This window comes from Alosa pseudoharengus, unplaced genomic scaffold (assembly GCF_046254945.1).
Source record: "Alosa pseudoharengus isolate Yale_2024_CS ecotype anadromous, Long Island Sound unplaced genomic scaffold, YU_APseudo_1.1 YU_APseudo_1.1_scf_10, whole genome shotgun sequence".
Lineage (NCBI taxonomy): Eukaryota > Metazoa > Chordata > Actinopteri > Clupeiformes > Clupeidae > Alosa > Alosa pseudoharengus.
The window spans coordinates 12,488,856-12,513,094 of NW_027468565.1; the positions used below are offsets into that span (position 1 = coordinate 12,488,856).

Here is a 24,239-nt window from a genome sequence, read left to right on the forward strand (position 1 = left end):
TGTTTTCAGCTTTTTGTAGATGTACATTGTTTGTGTTGTATTGATAATGCTGGATGACCACCCACTGGATGCGCTCTGATAGTATGTTGGCACACATTGGCTTTTGCTTGTTCTTCTTCCTCTCGGCTCCTCTCTTTCCCTCCATCCGTGGGTGTACAGTACATATCCCTCTTCCTCCACCTCTCTCTCTCTCTCTCTCTCTCTCTCTCTTTCAGTGCATGTGTGATTGTGTGTGTTGGTAATATGTGTGATAACCTGCAATTTTGTCTGTGTGACTTCAGATTGCACCTATTATTTGAATGGCACTGTTGTTATTATACTAGTCTGTCTGAGACTGCAGCTAAGGCTACAGGCCAGTTTTGGGGTGGAACCTATGGGTGGAACACACTCCCAGGGAGTGGTCAGTCATCTACATTATAATGGACAGATAGATGCATGTGGTAAAACATGAAAATATACTGTATATCTAAAATAACAATAACATGTATTAGATGTATGTAGGCAATACCTAATATAATGCATGTATACATCTAAAAGTTTGATATTTTACGTTGTTGTGGGGTACATAATAGGGACAGTCACTTAAGAAATGTTATGGGTGAACTGGTGGGCCCATCTGCCAGAGGGTGATGCAAGCTTTCACGTTTTCGATTTATGGTCTGGAGCCAGAGGGGGAAAGCAAGGATGGGGGGGGGGGGGGGGTTGTTGCCAATGTGTACAAACTTACAAGAGGGCACCCACATCACAGATGAGGGATCGTCTGACTGGAGTGAACCCTCTCTAATGCAGCCCTAATGCATTCAGGCACAGAGGCATAGAAGAAGGCTTCTGTCCTCACTACAAAAGCGGAATTAGTCTCTTTTGACAATGCCTCTGTGGGGACTAAAAAAGTCCCAACCTCACAGATGCAAGAATGTTGACAGAGTAATTAATTTCATTTACACCAATTGCAGATGACAGATTTGGAGACAACTGTGTCACATATGAAGGGTTAATCCATTTGTTTGCCTTCTGAAGACAGGCTAATAACAATCCCCTCTATCAGTCAGAGGACAATGTTCTGATTATGTGAGATATGGGGTTGATAAGCACCTGTTAGATCTGTTCTCCTATCAGCATGCTGATAAGATAACCTTCAGTCTGGCTTACAATGTCTAAAACAGAGGCAAAAAAACACACTAAATATTGACGAATGTGCCAGCTACACATTGACAGCAGGGAATGATGTCTGAAGTATCGCCTACTTATTTTATTTCAGATCGGTATAGACGCAAAATCGGTTGGAACTTGAAAATAGCCTAGAAAACATTTTTTACCTAAGAATGCACGATGCACCAATGCAAAATGTTCATGTTGCGCTTCTTAAAAACAGCCAGGGTGATAGAGAAAACAGAGAGAAAATTATCTATCTATGGCTCTGAGAGCAGCTATCACATTGTTGCAAGTTTGAACTGCTGTACTTTTTATGTAAATATTGTACTGTGTGTCTTAAGCATCAATTTTAAAAAGAATAATAATTGTTGCAATTATCGTCATCTATGATACATTTGAAACAAATCTGGTTTCAAGAGAAAATTAAATAAAATAGAATAAACTGAAAAGGTATGAATGGTCTTACCGCCCTTGAAAAAAAGAGTTAGCCTACTCTCAGACCATTTTATTATTACATTCAAGGAACAAACCGAGCATCTCTTTTGCTGCCTCTGGCTGGAGGTCATATGGGAGCTGACGGCCGGGATACTCTTAGTGACATCTACCGGTCTAGCGTTTTATTGAAAGACCCATATAGGCTAAGTGGTCAGCGTGGTTCCTACATTGACTCCGTTTCGGAAATCGACTGTGTACGCAATGAAACATGTGGCATCGCCATCTAATCCAATTTTAATTGGGTCTAATGCAGTAAAACGTAGATTGAAATAAACTTACTTCTTTCGTTAGTTAAAACAATATTGATTTTCTCATTGATCAATAAATAAATGGTAACATTTTTGAAACTTTTGTCCCCCTTGTGTCTTACACTTCCCCTGGTTCGGATAACGGTTGCGAAACCATTGGCTGGCAACTCCCTGCTTTCAATTAGAATGTCAAAGCGCTCGTCTTCATAAGAGACACTGGCAGGCATGTCTGGGGTTTGTTTAAGTCTGCTGGCTATATCTCTTCCCTTTCGCTCTCCCTCCGCTTGGTACGAGGGAGACAGCTGCTGCTTGTGCGCTCCCATCCGTTTGGCTATTTCCTGAATGCTTGTGAATGACACCGCGCTTAAGTCAACATCCCGCGCTCCTTACACTATAGCCCACACACTTCAGCAGTGGGTTCATCAGTCAAAGGGACCTCTCAGCGCGGGCATGGGTCTTGTCCTTCTACCCCAGCCGTCTCCTGCTGAGTGAATGGACTCACACCAAACAGTCAAGTTTGGTCTTTTCTTCTGCAGTTGGTATTTCTTTCTGACCGGTTTTGTGTGCGTACAAGAGATCGAATCCATTTCGCTGCAAGGGACTGAAAAGCAAGTCCAGTCAAAGTAGCAATGATGAGGATGTGTCGCTTTACCTTGCTTGTGCTGTACGTGTTGTTCAGTTTTGTGCGCAACGCATTCGCCTTTACAGACGAATTGGCGGAGAGATCGGGGAAATCGGATGGCTATTGTAGCAGGATTCAGCGGGCTCAGACTCAGGGCACTCGCAAGGATGGCCATCATGAGTTTCGGCTACGGATTGAAGGAGATCCTGAACATTACCAACCTGGGAGTACATATAGAGGTAAGGTGCAATAAATCGCGAGACGTGCGCGGTTTTATTTGATAAATCTAAGAGTAAACTTCAAAATGTTATAGAAGTGAGCACAATTCCAAAACCATTTCGTTAGAAACAACATACCGTTTTAAAGGCACCATATAGCAAAAGTAATGGAACAGAGACACATGTAATGAATCTGTATTGAGATGGGTACAAAACAAAGTTAGTAGGCTAGTTTACTTTCACAGAGAGGACGTATCCAGTAAGGCAGTGTGCGCACGTTACTTTCCTTGCCACCAACATAATGTACACAAGACCAGAAACCAAGTGGCATTGATACAAATACACGCAGGCATGATATGCAAATTAAAATACACTGATTATTAATGGTGTTATTGCAATGTCTCTAAGTTGTCTGTTTAAACGACCCTGTTGTGTTATTAAACATGCTGACATGGACTATTAACATGGGATAAACGGCCATGCGTTTCCTTTATTGCACACACTTCACTAATTTGTGCATGTAGCATTATTAGAGCAGGCGAAGAACAAACATGCAGAGAATATCTCCCCGACACCTCTTTTCGAGACTTCACTCACTCTTTTGAGTCCTGAAATAACTGCCTGTGGAAGAGTGGCATCTCATGTGATTGCCGCTAAACCTGAACGTGAACCCACCCAGGTGCTGTGGTTAAGGGGTGGATGGAATGACTTGCCTACCGAGCACTGGATTCAGCTGCGTATTTACCTTCAGGTGTGTCACGGAGGCTCCGCGTGGCCTCTTCAGCATGATTCTACATGCTTCTACATGCAAGGAGTCGTGCCAGAGGATTGAATGCACTCTTAGGGAGCACAAAAGCTTAAGAGTTCTTAAGAATTTCTCCGGTGGTGCCCAGACAGTTAGCTGCTGGTTTTGACACACCTGGGAGGGCAACCCTTTTATGCAGCACACATCTCTGTCATATCTGACCTATATATCTGCTCAGCCATCTTCTCCCTCTTCTTTCTTTCTAGTGAGTTTGCTTGCCACCAGCCCAGCATTTTTCCGGGGCTTTATACTGGTAGCCCTGAGAGAGGGAAGAGAGGGGCTGCGTGATGATGATTATGCAGGCAGTTTCCAGGTAAGAGACATATGGCATATGCTCCAACTTTTATGTCATCAGATGCTATGAAACAAGTACACCCTACTGATGTTATGTTATGCCTTTGGGTGTTTGGCCATAAACACAAAGTACAAAGCATGCAATGAACTGTCATATGCATAAAAACACAGGAGTGTTTGTTTGTGTCCAGACTGCTTGCTGAGATAGGAAATGGCCTCTATTTTTGTTTCCTCTTAGTTCCTGCTGGATGGAAAGGAGAGTTCTCCCTCTCAGTGGGCGTTGAATGTTTATGGAACTAGTGCCTTAAGTTTACTCATGTAACAAGTCAACCAGGCAAGCATTCCAAAAAGTGTGTTTGCAGCATCCTACAATGTATTCAGAAGAAAACCCTACCCATGAATGGTTATCAGTGTTGTTCCAATCAAATGTTGTCTCAAAATATTACGGGAACACTCTGTCAAAATCAGAGGAAAATCTGAAGGAAAAATTGCCTGTATTTTCCGGTATTACGCTGTTCCAGTTCTATAGAACCAATCAACAAGCAGAATACATTTTGGATGTATTCTTACTAGAGCTGGTGTGCAGAACAACGAAAAAGACCGCTGCCAGCTGAAGTGCTGATTAGGATATAAAAACTTAATGAACATCCACTGTTCCTCTTTTAAATTGTTTGGCCTCGCTCCTAGAATGTGTCTGGCATCATGTTCAAAACAAACAGTTTACACCAATATCCCCTTATCACTTTGTGAGACCAAAAAAGCTTTGCATGGTTTAAAATTTGAATTTAGAGCTTTTTAGGAGATGTGAAAACTAAGTGAAAGTGCAATCGAGCAATGTCTGGGTGCTGAACTTGCTCTGATCTAACTTGGAGACAGAGCTGTTGGTTTAAGGAGCAGTTGTGGGGTGCGTGTCAACGCTTTTTATTGGTCGTATTAAAGATTTACAGTCTGGGGCCACTCTCAGCGGAGCTCTCTGGGTTGCCCTGGGGTTGCCATGGCGAGGAGGAAATCTCTGGAATGCTCGATGTCAATATATACTTAGAGGAATGACTTTCCTTTGTGTGTGACCTGCTCTGCAATTTGTTTAGTAAAAATAATGTATAGGACTGGGACTGATTGAATGTATGGGACTGATTGAAAATGTAGGTTGTACATGATGACATGAGCACAGCAGCTGCACAGCAGTCTCAGGTTTCTGACAGGCATTTCTTTATTCAGGCAGAACTTTATATTAGTGCCTGCTGACGTGAAGTCCTGTGCACAGTTCGGCAGTGAGTTGGTTCACCAGAAATAAAAAGCGTTTTAGTCATCATTTCTTGGACAGAAATGGCCTAAGTGCCCCGCACCCCCCCCCCCCCCACTCCCCCTCTGTAGTGTTGAGTCGCATGAACCAAGTTTGTTATTTTTGACTCCCCAATCTAAAATACCATGCCGCTTTGTTTGACAGACCAAATGAAAAATGCCTGAAGCAGAATATATGAGGTGGCTTGAAGACAAAGTGCAGTGACAACTGTGATGTCATGTATGGCAGTCAGGGAGGCATGACAGCCGTGCTATGTGTGTGAGGGGCAAGTGGGCTCAGCGCCTCTGTGACAACCGAGCAAAAGATGCTAAGCAGAATGGTGATGTGCCTGCACTGCAGCCATGGCCCTGGTCACTAAAGAACCCCCACCCCCAAGTGGGAATAACTGCACAATCTCACAATTAACAGGAGTAGGATCCTATTGGTTTCATTGTGTATATGCGCACAGGGAAATACCCACAATAAATGATTGTTCATCTAGAGACAGATGTAAATAAACTGTTGGTTAAATAGGCTTTGAATGTATGTTCTAAGTTTTAGAACCACTGGAGAATTAAGTGAGTTTGAAATTGCTAAATTCCTCTTGGTATTGATTTAAACAGAACAAGGGCACAGTGAACGTGTATACCATCCAGATGTGGGTAGGCTTAAGAAGGGAAGCCCTGTATTTTCTCTGTCTGATTTTGGGCACAAACCCTCACAGCTGATGATCCAAACTTGCCTCTGCAGCCTTGAAGATGAGCTGTAGGACACAGACTGAGCTGTGCAGAGTGTCCCACAAGTCACACCTCAAGCTCTGAAAAGAACACTTTGGTTTCCTGGTTGTTGACTTGTGTATACTATTATTATTAGTAGTAGTATGATACAAATACTAATTTGAAACACGTTTATGATGCTGAAGTCCTTTCATATTTACTGAAATTTAAAAACTGACACAACCTTTGTTACTGGTGGTTATACCGGCCTGTAGGCATCTGGTAAAGGTATCTTGAAGGCCTGGATAATAATGATGCCTGGAGGTGAAACTGTGAAAGAACAGTTCTCAACCTCTGTGCATGTCACTCCCCAAAATGTGAATAATTGCTAAACTTTCCCATTGGAATTGCTGGGAAAAAAATATAAGCAGAAGAATATCAGTCAGTCAGTGAACGGCATCTCTCTCTCTCTCTCTCTCTCTCTCTCTCTCTCTCTCTCTCTGAATTGACTGTAATGTAAATGAGTCACGGCTACCCTGCTCCCCCCTGCTCAACCTCATTCAGAGTCATATGCGGAAACGGTTGTTTGTTTGGCCTCTCAAGACTGCTGAATGCCAAATCAAAGCCGTGCCCGAAAGCAGCCATGCCTACTCAGAGGGGCACCGTGTTGTGCCGTGCTGCACCGCTCCGTGCTGCTCTGAAGCTCCTCTGCCTTGCGCCTTCCCCACAGAAATCAGGGATGCCACTCAAAAAGTGCGTCCGTTGTGGGGGAAGGGCTTTCTCATCACCTGACCATGCTAGATAGATAGATAGATAGATAGATAGATACTTTATTGATCCCCAAGGGGAAATTCAAGGCCTCAGTAGCATGCAGACATCACACACAACATGCACTTACAGCAGAAAGAGTAAATATAAGTATATACATATAACAAAACTCCACTGAACATTAGAGACAGTAGAAGATAAGAAACTAAAAAACTAAATACTAAATATACTATATAAATATACTATATATGCTATCTCGTTCCTTCTGGGAAGAAGAGAGAAAGAGAATGAGAGAGAGAGAGAGAGAGAAAGAGAGAGAGGGAGGATCTGCTTCAGCACCAGTCAAGCCATCCCACCCTAATCCCTTCAGGAGGGCTGATGGGTGGGGCTGTATTTGTGTGTGTGTGTGACGGGGGCATCCCCAAGTATGTTGGGCCTGTGGCGGGAGACTGTGTTCAACTCTGTCACCTGGGAGAGTGGACGGAGGCAGCTGTGTGGGCATGACAACGTCAGCGCACATCCTACCAAATCCCTCCACCCCAGCACTCCTAACCTCACGGGGAAACGACGAGCCAAGGCAGGAGCCAGCCGAGCCGAGATGAGACGCTCTGTCATGCCAGACGATCCACTCTGCCTCACTCTGCTCCGCACTGCTCCTCGCCGCTGCCTTCCCCACTCTACTCCACTTCCTGGCCGGCTGCCCGCCTTTCAGATATGACAGCCACTTTAGCACATGACAACAATTGCACCCCAGACCCCCATCCACCATGCCCACAGCCAGAATGAGTGCCACTGCTAGGAACAAATTGACCTAGTATAAGAATATATACTCTTTTGATCCCGTGAGGGAAATTTGGTCTCTGCATTTATCCCAATCCGTGAATTAGCGAAACACACTCAGCACACAGTGAAAACAGTGAACACAGTGAGGTGAAGCACACACTAATCCTTGCACAGTGAGCTGTCTGCTACAACAGCGGCGCTCGGGGAGCAGTGAGGGGTTAGGTGCCTTGCTCAAAGGGCACTTCAGCTGTTCCTACTGGTCGGGGTTCGAACCGGCAACCCTCCGGTTACAAGTCCGAAGCGCTAACCAGTAGGCCAAGGCTGCCCCAAAAATCCCAATTAAATAAGCAACAGAAGAATGATGCGGTCACATTGACTCGCTGTGTGTTGAGGATGGCAATTTGATTGACAGGAATAGCTCATTCTCAGTAAGAAGAACACAGTGTTTTCAGTGAAACTCTTGAAGCTGCTGGTGATGCACAGGAGAGAAAGTAATTATCCCGGCCCCAGTGTGTGTGTGTGTGTGTGTGTTTGCACGGTAGAGAGGCGAACCAAGGCAACGCTCCGGGGGGCCCGGTGAACGGGGTGAACGTAATTGAAACAGCTCAGACACGTCAGCACAGAGGCTTTAATTCTAAAAGGCACTTTGGAGAAGATTATAATTTTTTCGTCTCTGTGTAAGATTGAAAAGGGGAGTGTGTGTCTGTATCGTTCTCTCTCTCTCTCTCTCTCTCTCTCTCTCTCTGTGTGAGAAACAAAAGTGACCCACATATTTGTGTTAGTTCTTGGGAAAGCAGAGCTGTTGAGTCAGTGTTATTACAGCGGCGAGGACAGCTGGCAGACACACAAAGAGGTCAGGGGTCGAGTTTGATTGAGTGGGCTAGTAATCGCGCCTGGCTTTTATTAGCTTCGTATTCAGGACTGGGTATACGGGGAACTTAACTGGCGCTGCCTAAAAAGTTCTGACGGAGGTTAGTAGCGCTCTGGGAGTCAGTGAGAAAAATCCCTCATTTCCTTTCTGTGCCGGTAGAAAATGGCTTTGTGTCTCAGCTTCATTCTGCAAGTTCAGTTGTTTTTCATCACACAAGTAGTGGAAGAACATCCTATGTTGTCCTATTGGTGTTTGGGGGATATATTAAAAGCTAACAAATCACTGCAAAATACTCCATTTTATTATCAGGTGCTTTGAGTTAAACTTCATTATGCATATTTCATTCATAATGATGATATGAATATTGGTAGAGTTACACTGGCCAGATTTGAATATTGGGGTGGGGTGGTGGGGAGTGGGTACCTCGGGATTTGTTGTTAAAATGAGTTAAAATGTATTTAGACAACTTTTACATACTAAATAAAAACCAACAAGCCTTGCATGCATGAGTGAGTGCTTTCATCATGCGAAAAACATTCCGTTTTTTTATTTATGTTTGGGAACAAGACTCCTGAACCTGGAAGATTCAATAAGAATAGCATTTTGAACAAAACTGTCTGAATAGAATTACTCAGATTCAGGGACTGCTTTTTTTTTTCCTGAATCACAGTGCGCCGATCCAGAGACCCTGGTACCTGCACTACAATACAATATAATATAATACAATACCAAGGTATTTGTGGATGTGTGTGTGTCTGTGTGTGTTTGTGTGTGTGTGTGTGTGTAAGTGTGTGTGTGTTCGTACCAAATATTTTGAGTGTTTGAGCACAGTTGGCCTTGTGTGACTGTGAAATGCAGTATCGATCCCGTCTCTGGAGATTGCTGGGCTGTGACGCAGTGCGGGTGATTGCAGAATACAGATTGCACTGAATTGTTGGCACGTTAAGCATCCTCCCTCTAAATGATCATCATCACTATGAAAAGCAGACCGGCTCAATGAATAATTGATTTGGAGTTAGTGTCATAATGTAGTTTCCAGCACAATTCTTTGTTTGTAGTGTAGTGTAGTGTAATGTAGTTTGCTATTTGAAATAGCAGAGGACATCTGACTAAATGCAAACTTTTGTCACTTTTATTTGAATCCCTAAACCAGATTTAAACTCTTGACTTTGTAGCACCAATGAATGGACGCATCACGTACAAGTACATGGCATCGATTTTTGATGGTGCCCTCACTGAGGCTGTGTCTTTATGGCTGTTCCACAGATCATCGACGAGGACGACACTCAGTTCATGACCAACTGCCCGCCCGCTGTGACTGAGAGTACTCCCAGGAGACGCACCAGAATCCAGGTGTTCTGGACAGCACCTCCCTCCGGTTCCGGCTGCATCACCCTCAAGTGAGTGACCATGTTCTGTCATGTCCACCCTTTCCTATGTATTTTAGCTCCATGTGGACTGATAATGCCATTTATTTTCTATTCTTATGTTAATATGATAAAATGCATTCCCTTCCAGCATGACTAAAATATTACTTATCAGGTTTTGACAGTGTTGTTTGAATATGTCCTTGTGTCCTTGCCAGTGTAAGGTCAAAATATATACTAATTGGAATAAAATATGGTTTTAATATGCCAGCATGACATCATGGAGCAGTGGTAGCATAGTGGCTAACGAGCTGGGCTAGCATGCATTTATCCTGAAACGTTCTAGAAAGGGTCGTTTGCTAACTTCTATAGTTGTCGTTTATGGATATGGTGTTTCTAGAAAGGGTAGCTCCAACGATCAATCACAAAAAATTTGGCGGTTGGAACGACAGGTTGAGAGTAACCATTGACAGCCGTGGCCTACTGGTTAGCGCTTCGGACTTGTAACCGGAGGGTTGCCGGTTCGAACCCCGACTAGAAGGAATGGCTGAAGTGCCCTTGAGCAAGGCACCTAACCCCTCACTGCTTCCCGACCGCCGCTGTAGCAGGCAGCTCACTGCATCAGGATTAGTGTGTGCTTCACCTCACTGTGTGTTCACTCTGTGCTGAGAGTGTTTCACTAATTCACGGATTGGGATAAATACAGAGACCAAATTTCCCTCACGGGATCAAAAGAGTATATACTTATACTTATACTTAGATTGACCCTCTATATGCATACCTTACTATTGTATGGTCTATGAGTATTTCACTCATTATAACATTTTAGATTTAGATGATTTATTCATCTTAAGTACAGGGGTGTAATGATAGATAATGTGATGGTGGTTAGACACAACTGTGTCATCCGTAACATCCACTTATTAATGCATGTGTGTGCGCAGAGGCTGCAATTAAAGGGACACCAGGCAACGTTTTCGTGTTAATTAATCATCTTCGTAAGTCGGTGTATGGTTAAATGACTCATTACTGGGCGAATGAAGGCTCTCTCGCCCGCCCCTACTGCCTGTAGGAAGAATATCCCACTTGCAAGTTCGTTGTATCCTACCCGCCGACCTTTAATCTCACAAAGTCTCAGACATCGTGAGAAGCAGGATCAGTTTACATCCTGCATCCCCAACACAGAGGCAGGCTAACGAAACGCTAGCGATTGTTGCAAACGTGTGTGTGTATGTGACAAAAAAAGGTTTTAACTTAGAAACCGTGTAACATAGCTTAGAGCAACTTTAAGAAAATATTGGGAAACAACAGAAACATTTTCTTACATTCATAATAAGTTGGTTGTGCATTCTCAATAATTACTATGATCTAGCTCTATAGATGTTCTAGTGAATGTGTAGACTCATTTTTAACCATCAATTTATAGCATAACGTCAAAACACTGGACAGTGATTTGAACGATGGAACTTGCTATTTTCGACCAAACAACGGCACTTTCTAGACACAGTTGTAACTAGGTCATTATTTGAGCGAAAGTTGCATCATACTGTACAGTACCATGGTGCTCTAGCAAGGACAAAGTTAACTTAACATACCCCAGATAGGTTAATATTGAGTCTCAACCTCACAAAGTACAAACTAAAATGTAACAACTAAGTTAAAGTGAGTCAACCCTCGACCCCTAGATAATTATAAACTAATGCATACTTATCATATTTTGCATCATTCAACACAGGTCAGTTGAGACATTAAGCATATGAGAAAAGAGTAGAAAGAATTTTGTTTTAATTTCGTAAGGCAATTTTTAGCAGAGACTAGCATCATTAGGTTGCATGGTCTTCCGTCCAAAATGGCGGAAGCTCAAGGGTGCATATGTTGCTATTTATTGTCCAATTGAGTTTCATCTCTTGGTATTTCTATACTCTTTGCTTCATTGGCAGAAATATGATACAGGAAGCTTACTTTGAGTAAACAAAAATAGAAAGTAATTTGTACAAAAATGCTTTGACAGTATGTCATCAAATGGGTGTTAGATAAACCAGTTCTGTCTGCTATGAGTCAGTCGCCTGTCAGCATAATTGAAAATAAATTCAATTGCTCATTCACCCACACATGCACTCATATTCTCATTCTTTTTTCTCATTTTTCTCTCTCTCTCTCTCCATCTCTCAGACACAATGTGCGCACCCACACACACACACACACACACACACACACACACACACACACACACACACACACTCATGCATGCACTCATACAATTTTTGATGATTAGCCTTGTAGTACAATGGGCCCATGTTAATAAAATCTCTGGGTGAATTGAAATGGAATGTTAAGTAATCATCACTCCCACTGATTGCCTGGTTACCTGAGAAGCCGCCTGCAGGAGTTCACTGTTTTTAATATAAATTGCAAAATTAAGGTCCAGGTGTCATTAATAATGGAGTCCGATTCCCCCAGACACTCTTACCACCCTGTATCACTGCTCACTGACACACACACACGGACACGCACACGCACACACACACAGTAAAGACTGACCCCGTTGCTTTCTCTCACACCACTGTTAGAGGGGGTATTCACAATAGTTCCCTTTTCATTTATCTTTCTTCTCTATGCGACAGATGGCTTATTGCAATGGCTGGTATTATTCCAATAAACGTTGTGTTCGCGAAAACAGCTGCTATGCAAATGCCGCGCTATTGCTGTCACTTTGTCCTGACGTGTCGGGGAAGAGATACAGTACCTTGTCGAGGCTGGGCCCGGCGCCAGAACTGGGCTGCTCTGTCCAATACACATCAAATAAAACTCCAATTACCCCTGGGACGAGCCCAGCACCTTTACGGGACTCCATATAAATATTTAGAGAGGGACAGAGGCTGCACACACTCTGTTAGGGGGAGTCAAGAGAGGGGGGAAAGAGGGAGAAAGTAAGCAAAGCAAAGAGATGAAAACAGAGAATTGAAAAATAAATTGTCTCTTTGTTGAGAATTTGGAGGCTTATTTGTGTGATTTTATGCATGTAGAGGATGTCTGCATGATGGGTTGCCATTTTCAATTATATAGCATGTAGTGGACAAATAGTGGCTATATGAGCTGATTGCATTGAAGTCATTAAAGCAGCAGTCATTAAAGTGTCTGCATTCCAAAAAGGAAGTTAAAATTAAAGTTAATATTACTGATAAGCACACTACATATCACAGAGGGTCGAGGGTGGCTATAATGACAGTAGCAGGATGCAGACCCTGCTCAGTCTAACAATGTGCAATTGTGCATTCACCATATGATTTTCTGGAATCTTTGCCATACCTTGTCAGCAATGTCCACACAAGTCTTATTGTCCTGATTATCAGCTTAGCACAGCTGTCTCTGGCTGCGCTTGAGAATATACTGAATTGTAGGGTGATACCTTGACATGCACAAGAGCTCCATGCTGCTTCTCTGTGGGAGAATTAACAATGGAGGCTTCCCACTAAAAAGAGAGATCAGAAGTGAGAGTTAGAAAGAGAGAGATTCTGAAGAGATAAGACATACAAATCCAGCCCCGTGACTGCCATTATGAGTCCATTTGTATAGAGAGGGTTGAGTGCAGATGTTACAAAAACAGAGACTGACAGAGACACAACCTCCTGTCTCCTCTCGTACTGTAGCAGTTGGGGATTGAAAAGGAGGTGTACCAGATACAGTACACAAAACACCCTCCACGCTTCAGTGGCCATGGCAGGCTTTAATGTGTAGTCTAGGCTAAAGAGTCTTGCCTGGTCTTGTCCGTATCTATGATATATTTCAGACAAAACGAGCCTGGACCGCCGTGGTCCCTGACATTATGTGACATTAGAGTGTGGAACCAAAAAAAAGATAAACGTTCGCCAGAATCATGAAATGTCAATTAAATGTATACACTGCTTTTTCTGTTGCACACACGTGTTGTGACATTTAAAGGCACGGTGTTGACTAATGGGTTTACTTTGTGGAATGGGTTGTGAGATAATCTTATTGGTGATCTGCCGATGAACCAGTGGAAACAACAATCTAGCACATTCGGTGTGAGCAACACTTCTACAACACTTCTATCACTTCAGTATTAACACTGGTCAGTGTGATCCTTAGCACTCAGGAAGATCCTTCACCGTTCACCAAACATCTGATGTGACTTTGTTTTTAAAGCTGAAGCACTGTCTAAAATCAGAGTTCACAAGGACATATCCTCTAATGGACTGATGGGCCTCCCATATTCACAGAGCCAGCATTGTACAGAAGAAGATCATCTACTTCCAGGATGAAGGATCCCTAACCAAGAGAATGTGTGAACAAGGTGCAGTAAGAGCATCACATTATGGAAATAGTATATATGAAATATGCTGCATGACAATCATTGTCTAGTGTTTTTTTTAGCATTTTTGAATGTTTAACATTGATTTGTGTAATTTATTTTATGTCACCCTATCTTACTTTGCTATATGTACTCATCCACTCAGGATCATTAAACATGTAGCTACTCTGCATGCATAAACACAGACACCCTAACCTCTCTCATTAGTATGGTTCCAATGATGATGGGAGCAGGTGCTGGGTGTAGTGAGTGTGTGTGTGTGTGTGTGTGTGTGTGTGTGTGTGTGTGTGTGTGTGTGTGTGTGTGTGTGTGTGTGTGTGTGTGTGTGTGTGTGTGTGTGTGTGTGTAATAACCAGGGTTGTGTGCATGTTTGCAGACCCTCAGCAGGCAGAAAGCTCTAGCAGACCCCAGCAGGAGTGCTGTGCCTGTGGAACAGCCAAGTACAGGGTGACCTTCTATGGCAACTGGTCTGAGCAGATCCATCCCAAAGACTACCCCAGTAAGTCAGCACGCCCACGGCTGCCTTGGCCATCCTTAGAGCTTACCCTCTCCAGCTCCAGCTCAACAGCACCTTATTAATTGTAGTTAAAGTGTGCTGAAACTTCTCACAAAACTACTCTTAAATCACATATTGGTATCTGTTTAAAGATCATTTGTGATTCAATTTAGTGAGGCATCTATATCATTTTACATTTTTGTTTTACCTGAGGGAAGACATAATTTACATGTTACATCAATTCTATAGATATTTAAGTATTTTGGCAAGTAAAAAAAAACATCTCAAGAAAATAACAGTGGTGTTTAGCATGTATGAGGGATCGCAGTGTTGCTCTTCCCCTTGGGCCTCAGTACAGATGTTCTCTCATAGACTCTCACTCAATCAAGCTGCACTGTTGCCTGCTATGTAGCCTGATCTGTATCATTAATCAAAAGTGCACATTCCATTTTCTTGTGATACGCCTAAATGTATGGATCAACATATGTAACATATTGCCCATAGCTGTGTGGGGTTTGCTTTCAAACCCAAAGGCTTATCAAATTTCCATAAATAATTTCAGAAAAGCGACACAGCCATTCCTTGGCAGGACGTGAGAAAACAAGCTATGGTACATTATAGCACGTCACAGGGATTGGATCCAGATTTGATGGATTTAGTAGGATTAGCTGCATATAGTGTATATGCTCTCTCCCTCAGGATGTACACATAATCTGTCACACAGGGAGGGAAGAGAGGACGGGGTTGAAGGCTTTTCTAAGGAGACCAGTGAATCACATGGAGAAGCCTACAGGAAATCTGTGCTCATCAAAAATAGCCCATAGAGAACTGTATCCTCTCCCATCCACTGATTTTTCTCTGCTGCAATATTTTATTTCTTATTCTTTTATTCCGATGGACCAAACTGGCCTCAGACCAGTACATAATTTCTGTCGTGAATACACATGCTTCACTGTCAGGTTGAACTGCCCACCTAATTTTAGGGGACAGATTTTGAACACAAGACCAGCACTATTGCAGTTATTATTTAATGCAGCAAAAGGGTTAAGGCGAAAGATGGAAGGGGTAAGAGAGGATGCAAGAACAGAAAGAAAGAAAAGGAGAGCACTTAGAGACAGAAGAAGAGATAGAGAGAGAGAGAGAGAGAGAGAGATAGCACTCAAAGACAGAGGAAGAGAGAGATAAAACAATGCAAGGAGCGAGAGAGAAAGAGAGAGAGACTGACAGATTGCTTTTCACCTCCAGCATTTCTTCCAGCAGCTCGCCTCGCCTGTGCCCGCGCTCGACAGTGGACAGGGTTCATTACCCATGTTGGGGTAGAGTGGGGATCGCGGGGTGGGCTGCTGCGAGGGTACAGCTAGTTATTTACAGACAGGCAGCCGGCTGGGGCTACTGCAGGGGCCTCATCATTTCTGATGGGAACTAGGCAGGTGCAGGACCCGGCACACAGCACAGCATTCCTCCAGCACTTCAAGGCTTGTTAAAAGCCCGTCACAAGCAGGCACTCGTGACCATGATGTATGGGCCTGGGCCTGTTTGGATTTGTCCAGATTCTCACACATAGGCACCACCGATACATATACTGTATATCACATAGGTGATGTACCAGAGAAACCACAGTTACAGCATAGAGTTTTTAAATAGTTTAAATACATTTTGCTGTAGGTATAATGCTAAGAGGGCTACATGGAATGCTAGGCTAATATTTTTGTTTTTTTATGTCCTAGCTACTGTAATTGTCCAAATGAAGCAGTGTGTAAAGCATGTCTGGGATATTATGGTCCATCGTTCTCATTTTTCTCCAAAGGACGTGCCAACCATTGGTCAGCCCTTATTGGCGCCTCGCACTCCAGGAACTACATGCTGTGGGAGTACGGGGGCCTGGCCAGTGAGGGCGTGCGGCAGGTGGCAGAGCTGGGCTCCCCTGTCAAGATGGAGGAGGAGATCCGGCAGAAGGTATACTTCACATGAGATTTTTTAATAATGGCTGAATACTTTTTTTTCTTCTTCTTTGTATCATTAGCCCAGTACCAAACAGGACCATTGACTAAGATATACATTGACTCATTAGCCACACTCATCCAACTGCATAATATTCAGGAGCTTCATCTGATGCAGTTAAACAAGCAAGCAAGCAAGCCAACTAACCAACCAACCAACCAACCAAACAAACAAACAAACAAACCCAAAACAAACATGCATACTATTTATACAACACAGCACAACACTGATTCACTCTGCCATGTTGGTTAGCAGTAAGGGCTAAGAGCTCCATCTCACCACAGCCAGTTGAATCAGGCGTGTCCTTTGAGACCTAACTTTTCAAAGTGTGCTTTGGCCTTGTATTGTTCCCAGCACGCCTCCGTCCGAGGAAATAGCGTGTCAAAGGTTGATCAGTTAATGGAAGGGCTCCCTGGCATCCTAATTAAATGCATTAGTCTGTATGGGCTAATCTTCGCCTGTGCTGTAATTTAATGTTAATTTCCTCCTCTCACGCACTGCACTAACAATCGGAGGCAGGTACAGACAACTGAGATGTATAAGGTTGCTAGGCCACACTGACAGAGTGGCATTCCAAATATCACCCACTGATTATAGCGCCTGGGAGCTAGAGAAAGAGAGAGAGGGAAGGAGAGAGAGAGAGGGGGGGGAGGTAGGGAGAGAGAGGGATAGAGAATGGGTGTAAGGGATAGAGGGAGAATTTGTGAAAATGTATGACACAAAGAGAGAGAGAGAGAGAGAGAGAGAGAGAGAGAGAGAGAGAGAGAGAGAGAGAGAGAGAATGTGTGTGTGTGGGAGAGAAGGGGGCAGAGAGAGTGAGAGAGAAAGTTTGCTTCAGAGAGAATCTTAAAGGTCATCAGAGATAGGTTCTTAGCTTACATGTGGTCATTTGTCTTTCGGGTTTCCTCTGTGTGGGTGGACTGGTAATGGGAGTCTTGACAGATTTCAGATTGATGATAGGGAATCTATTCAGCTCACCGTCACATGCAAATATGTCTTTCATTCTTCTTTTTTATTCTCACTCTCTCTTAATTTCTTTCTGCTGTTGTGACCCCTGGCTATTGTCTTGAAAAAGAATGCTCCAGATGGCAAATATTCTCATGGTTATTATGCCTCTCACAAAATATTCCTTGATGATCCTCGCATGTTGTCATGAGTTTATTACATTAAGCATTTATGTATTAAATATATGACTGACTGATAATTCCAGCAAGTGGTTTAGGTCACAGTGCCAAGTGCTCTGATGATTTGCATAGTTCATCCACTGACATATTTAGCTACTATAATAATTGGAAGCCATACATCTATGCAGACATAAGGGAAGCTTTCATTCATCTCTCTCCCCATATTGCTGCTCTGGTAGCTGATTGAGTGCCATTTTCCACAGCTTGCCTGCTTAATATCATTACACTATAAGAGCAATGAATACAATATGACAAAGCACAGAACTGTTTTTGTGTAGACTGAAGGCACAGAGATTGCACAGACTGACATACTCACATAAGAAAATCAGTACATTGTTTTTGAACAGGTACTTTCTGTTAGCTTTAAATTGTCGCCTTTCAGGTATGTTCTTGTATCTCGTATATGTATTGTATAAAATATATTTTGGAGTGGACATTGACGGTAGCACTGACTAACAACAGCCCCTAAACTATGCGTGATTAAACTAATTCTGTGATCAACTTTGAGACAACTCACTCAAAGTGCAGACAGCAGCAGGAGTGCATGGGAGCACAGGTCAGGCAGCTCAGAATTAAATAAAGATGGTGTGTACAGTAAGTACATGGAAACCATTTGTTTTTTCATCAGCAATATGTAAGATATATTAATAAAGAGGCAGCCACCCAGTGATCTAAACGCAGTTGCTTTCTGTTCCACACAGACCCTTTTTATGGTTATTATTGTCACAGCATCAGTCTTAATTAACTTGAGAAGTAGATTATCTGCATATGATATGAAAACAACTGCTAATGTGCCTGACTATTATGTATTTAGTTCAAATACAATTATTTCTTAAGTTTTCATTAGTGAATATTCATGTTCATAAAATGAAATAGTGTGGGTAGAATTAAATGAAGTGTTTTATGTTTCTATCTAGAACAAGTAGGTCTTCATAATGAAAACAATAGTACGGCAGAGACTTGGCTTTCTATGCAGTGAAATAAAAAGGCTGTATGTATCGGTTTTGGCATTGACAGTTGGCCAAAATGAAGAATGTGAGAATATTGGCACATCGAATATCAGCAAAAATCCAATATCCAATATCGTGCATCCCTGACTCTGTGGTACACTCCATTGCCCACAGAGTGTCTGATTTTGATATTCTGATTCCTTTAAGGTTGAGGCCCATTTAAAGTCATTATAAGAAAATACCTCTGTCATGTTATCCAGAATCCTCAATGAGACTGGTTTATAGAAACCATTTGGTATTCTGCTCCTGATTAAAGTGTGCCTCTCCTTGCATAATGTATGCAACCCGGTCTCCAAAAGTGCTCAGAGGTCAAAAGTTGTTGGAGTGTTGCCACGAACATAACCCTCCGTGTCACAGGGCCGTGTAAATCCTCCAGAAGAAGACTCTTTTGAGTAGCCCATAAATATGGTCACAGCAGATTGCTGCCCTGTTGCATGTGTGAGGTGAAAGAGCTTGACCTTGAGCTTCTCCTGCCAGTGATATGTGAAAGTCAAGCAGGAATATCTGTCTCTATATGCTTCAAATTGAGCTTTCTGTTCTGTTTTGGAAGATGTTTTTTACCCTTAGGTTTCCTCTATTTGTGTTTTTATGCGGTCTTTGTCTGTGGAGACACGGTTTGTCTTTGGGCTCTTGTGATGTCAGCCATTAGAATTTGTATTGTTTCCCCTTCCTCTTGATGATATGTGTATTTGCCAGTGCGTTCCAGTGGCCCAGTGTGAAGCTAATGGGGAAGCAGATGAGAATGTGCCTGTCCTCCGGCACGGGCGGCACACACAGCGCTAACGCCCCAGCGTGCTCTGATCTACTGTGCTGTGAAATTTCCATTTCCACAAACAGTATGGGTGCCCCCATTTACATACAATAGATACCCTCAGCATGGTCCCTAGACCTTTCCCTCTCTCTCTTCTGCCCTCCCTCTCTCTCTCTCTCACTCCCCCCCTTCCTCCCTCCCCCCCTCTCTCTCTATCACTTTTCTCTATGTCTATCTCTCTCTCCCTCCCTCCCTCTCTCTCTCTCAACCTAATACTAGAGTGCTTTCTATCAGGGGAAAAGCACATTATTACACAGCCCTCAGTAAATGCAAAGTGATGGAAATGAGGAGGCCATCTACATGGATAAACTGCACTGTAATAACAATATGATTGCCTGCTGTGATGAAGGCAACATTGTCACGCATGTACAGAATGCATCAGAATTACAAGGACCTACATTAGAACAGTTGATTGAAACTCCCCATAATAATTAATTGTGTTCTACAGCACCATAATTCTTGTTAGCTTTTGCTCTACATGCCAAAATTCCCGCAGTGGTTGTATGAAGTTACATATTTTTCTGTGCACTACTACCCCGGTTGACCCAATGCTTTGATATTTGGCTCACTTTGTTGTTCAGCAGTGAAAGTAGAAGTCTGTGACATGTGGCTGAGCTTATTCAGTGTGACAGAGCTGTTTTAGACCCATGCTTGTTGCCTGCGCCGAGTCTTTATCTGCTCTAATGAATATTGCATACACAGATAGCAGAGAACACTTGACCCCCAGATGCGTGGCGGATGCATGACCTCACTCAATCTCGCTCGCAGCTCTCACCCTCATGCATAATATCAGACAAAAGCAGAACTTGGCTCGCCCTCAGCCACAGCTGTAGGCTCAAGACTGTAGGCTGTAGGAAGGACTTTTATACATTTATACGTTTAAAACATATACGTTTGCCCTGAGTGGGTTGGAGTAAAGATGCACTAAATCACATCCCTCTAGGAGTAGATACACAAAAAGATACAAGACTTTTTTACTTATTTACCGTACCTTATTTGCCGACTTATTTACCGTAACACTAAACATTGGGAGATGTAATGAGAATTAGATGTCTGATTTGCCGCTATGATAAACACTAGAAAAATGGTTGACTACAGATCTGAGTAAAAATGTAATAGTTCACTTATTATTCATAGATGATTGGGAGATCAAGAATTCCACTCGTGTCTGTTAATTGTATATTAATGGCTCTGTCCTTTCACCTTGCACTGTGCTTTAAACAGCATACCACTCAGGTGTCATAATTCTAAGGGCAGTGATTTGTGAGACGACCTTGCTGTTATCGTGAAATCTATTTTTTATTATACTCAAACACAGTCCAAGCACACAAACCTACATATCCACCAAAGCACACACACATTCACACACACACACAAACCATGCACGCACGCACGCACACACATGGGTATACCTTCAGAAGGTATATATGTTTGAAACCCTTTTAGAGCCACTAATACATGGAGTCCAGTTGAAGATGGTGAGACTAGACAGACATCCTCCACTAAGTGCACCTAATGCTGGTCCATGGCTGCCTCTCACCTCTGCTTACTGTCGAAAGGCCACTCTCCTTTCCTCTCTCATTCTCTTCCTCTCTCCCTCCCCCCTTCCACCCTCTCTCTCTTGAGGTCATCTAAGGCCAGCTGCCCAGCAGTGTGGCGTAAATAAGATCCTGGTGGAAGCGCGGGTTTGTCTGCCTGTCGAGTCTTGCCTCAGTCCTGTGAACAGTAGAGATAACAGGGGAAATAGTCTGTAATGCCTTTTACAGACACTCCTAAGCTATCTGGGCTTTTGGAAGGCCGCCACTGGATTCTTCCTCTGTGCGAATCTTCTGCTGGCTGGGCCCTTTGTTCCAGCAGGATACGACAGACTGCCGCATTGTTTGGAAATGTGTTCCAGTAGTTTATCGAGGAACAATTGTCTTATTTCAACCGACTGGCAGTTCTCTGGTTGCCTGTCAACTTAGCTTTGGATATTGTGCGGAGACGTCCTGCGTATGAAAAACAAGCCAAATGTTTCTCCTGGCTTCCAAGGCAGCTTGTACAATAGGCAGGGCTGTACAATAACACCGGGTCCGTTCAGCTGAGCTCCAGAATGCCTCGGAGCACTCCTAGTGTCAAAACCCCATTTTGCAGCAACTATCTGTTAGAAAGGCTGTATAACCATGCAGCTGTGATTTTTAGGTTCAGGTGCTTCAAATCAGTGTGCCTCTCTATTTCCCAATAAGAGTGGATGTTAATCAGCAGATCAGTAGATATATTTCTGTACTTATGTATTCAGTCTCTTACTGACAGTGTAGTAGCTAAGGGACTGGGCTAGCAAGCAGTAGCCAGAAAGTTGTGGATTCAGTTGCCACTGTTGTGCCCTTGAGCACGACATTTAACTCTACATTGCTCCAGGGGGACTGTCCCTTCAGTTGATCAATATGTCAGCTAAATACATAAATACACAAAAAAGTACCATAAGTACCAGCTAAGTTCTTTCAGGCAAGTCATGCCACTCCACGGCCATCTTGGTAATCCCTCCTGGCTGTTTTTGACTAACAAGATCAGGCTGGGGAGACATCCATAACTCCAAATAGGAATGTCACATCGACATTAAAAGTACATCTGGCAAATCCTTGTTTAAATCTGAATTGAAAGATGTAAATATATTCTCCAAAATGGCTCAAATAAAGGTAAAACATATGTTATACTTTGTGTTAACTTGCTCACAGCACATGCACTAACTTTCACAGCATGGCTATTGCCTTGGTTACAGAGGAAGTAAACAGGAGGGAAAATGTCAATCATACCGTTTCTACCAGAAAGACTCAGTAGACAGAATAGAATCAGTTAACAATTTAATTAGTAAAGGAACAGCTTGGATACAAGCATGATATAGTCCTGAATAGGTAACAGTCTTTGGCGTAGGCCCCGTCTCGGATCCGTCCAGCGATGAGCAGATCTCGTCTCCTGCCGATGGATGAAGGCAGGGGCGGGGAGCCTACCCCCCCACAACGAGACGGGGACCAACTGGTGGCGGTGGCTGAAGGAAGATTATGTGGTAGGTAGACCATGCCCGATGGACGTGGACTGCTGGCAGAGGTGGCTGGAGGAGAGGTGGAGGGGACGTCAAAGTCGGCGTACTGGGAAGCAAAAGCAGTGTTAGGTGGAACATATTTAAAGAGCCCACTGAATTCCTATAGGCTAGCGCTGATTGAATGAGTGAATGATCAGATTGCAGGGCTTTCCCGAAAAGTAGGCAAAGCTAAGATTGGCTCCATGTAAGCATGGGAGGAGTAAAGGCTACACTACGAGTCTTCCTAGTAGAACTTTCGCTGAAGCTATCATTTCTACCAGAAAGACTCAGTAGACAGAATAGAATCAGTTAACAATTTAATTAGTAAAGGAACAGCTTGGATACAAGCATGATAGAGTCCTGAATAGGTAACAGTCTTTGGTGTAGGCCCCGTCTCGGATCCGTCCAGCGATGAGCGGATCTCGTCTCCTGCCGATGGATGAAGGCAGGGGCAGGGAGCCTACCCCCAAAAGTGATGCCCGCCAGGGCGGTGACTCAGTAACCTGGTTCTGAGAGGATCAAAGGCATAGTATACATATAAGATAATTTAAACAGCATGTCTGGGCAGGGGTGATTAGGTTGTGCCAGGACGCCGACAGAATTTTAAAGTGGCTAGGGTTGCAATGGGGCCCCGCAGCATGCTTTCGCTATAGTGGGATTTAGAAGCTTGACAAGCTGGGCAACCAGCGTCTAGGGCAACCTAGACCAATGCGGCGGCCGGGCAACCGGCGTCCAGGGCAACCTGGACCATAAGCACTTCACGATCTGGGCGCCCAGTGACTAGCAAACTAGTACATCGTGACGAGCCAGGCAACCGGCATCCAGAGCAACCTGGACTTTAGTGCTTATGCGAGCTGGGCAACCAGCATCTAGGGCAACCTAGACCACGAGACGTGCCGGGCAACCGGCTTCCAAGGCAACCTGGACCATTAGCTGGGCAACCAGCGTCTAGGGCAACCTAGACCAACGTGACGGCCGGGCGACCGGCATCCAGGGCAACCTGGACCGAACTGGGCAACCAGCGTCTAGAGCAACCTAGACAAGCGTCACGAGCCGGGCAACCGGCGTACGGTGCGACCTGAACCATGAGCTGGGCAACCAGCGTCTAGGGCAACCTAGACCGATGTGATGGCCGGGCGACCGGCATCCAGCGCCACCTGGACCAAACTAGGCAACCAGTGTCTAGGGCGACCTAGACGTGCATCACGAGCCGGACAACCGGCGAGAAGTGACCTAAACCATAAATGTTGAACGAGCTGGGCAACCAGTGAAAAGGGCAACATGCCCATGGCTGAGACTAAATCACCACAAGCTACCGGCATGCTGGGCCCCAATATGTTTCAGCGATTAGTGCAAGGCGAATGCCAGAATTTAAGCACCGCCACCAGGATTTGTGAAGGTAAAATGAGGTACCTGAGTTAACATGGGAGAGCAACTCTGAGCATCGAAAATGTCAAGAGGAGTTAGTTTGATGCATCCTGATGGATGACGTGGATAGCCCTTTTTGGGCGGCAGTCTTGGCTGCGCCGATGCGGAATGAGTGAGAAGTGAACCTCTTTGGAGAAAGATTACATTTAAGCAGCACGTTAGCTAGATGGCTGCTGAAAATCAGGTAAAGTGTGAGCCGTAGTTTAAGGTAGTGAACAGGGACCAGGGAAGCAAAACATGGTTAGGGTTAAAAGGTTAAACATGCTTTACTCAGGATCAATGCAGGGGAATAGAGCT

General features: G+C 43.8%; 1 protein-coding gene across 3 annotated transcripts in view; it reads left to right on the forward strand.

The window, feature by feature from the left end:
- The first annotated feature begins 2,170 nt into the window (after nt 1–2,170).
- The window catches only part of spon1b (spondin 1b), a 70,600-nt gene continuing 48,531 nt past the window's right edge, over nt 2,171–24,239 (forward strand). For 2 of the 3 annotated variants that reach the window (XM_076263780.1, XM_076263789.1), the window contains exons 1-6: nt 2,172–2,756; nt 3,747–3,853; nt 9,521–9,654; nt 13,863–13,936; nt 14,331–14,453; nt 16,258–16,406. In XM_076263780.1, the coding sequence (XP_076119895.1) occupies nt 2,525–2,756; nt 3,747–3,853; nt 9,521–9,654; nt 13,863–13,936; nt 14,331–14,453; nt 16,258–16,406 (819 nt within the window). In that variant the 5' untranslated portion in view covers nt 2,172–2,524. Of the gene's footprint in view, nt 2,757–3,746; nt 3,854–9,520; nt 9,655–13,862; nt 13,937–14,330; nt 14,454–16,257; nt 16,407–24,239 lie in introns of all 3 variants that reach the window. The other variant, XM_076263797.1, reaches the window with a different exon arrangement.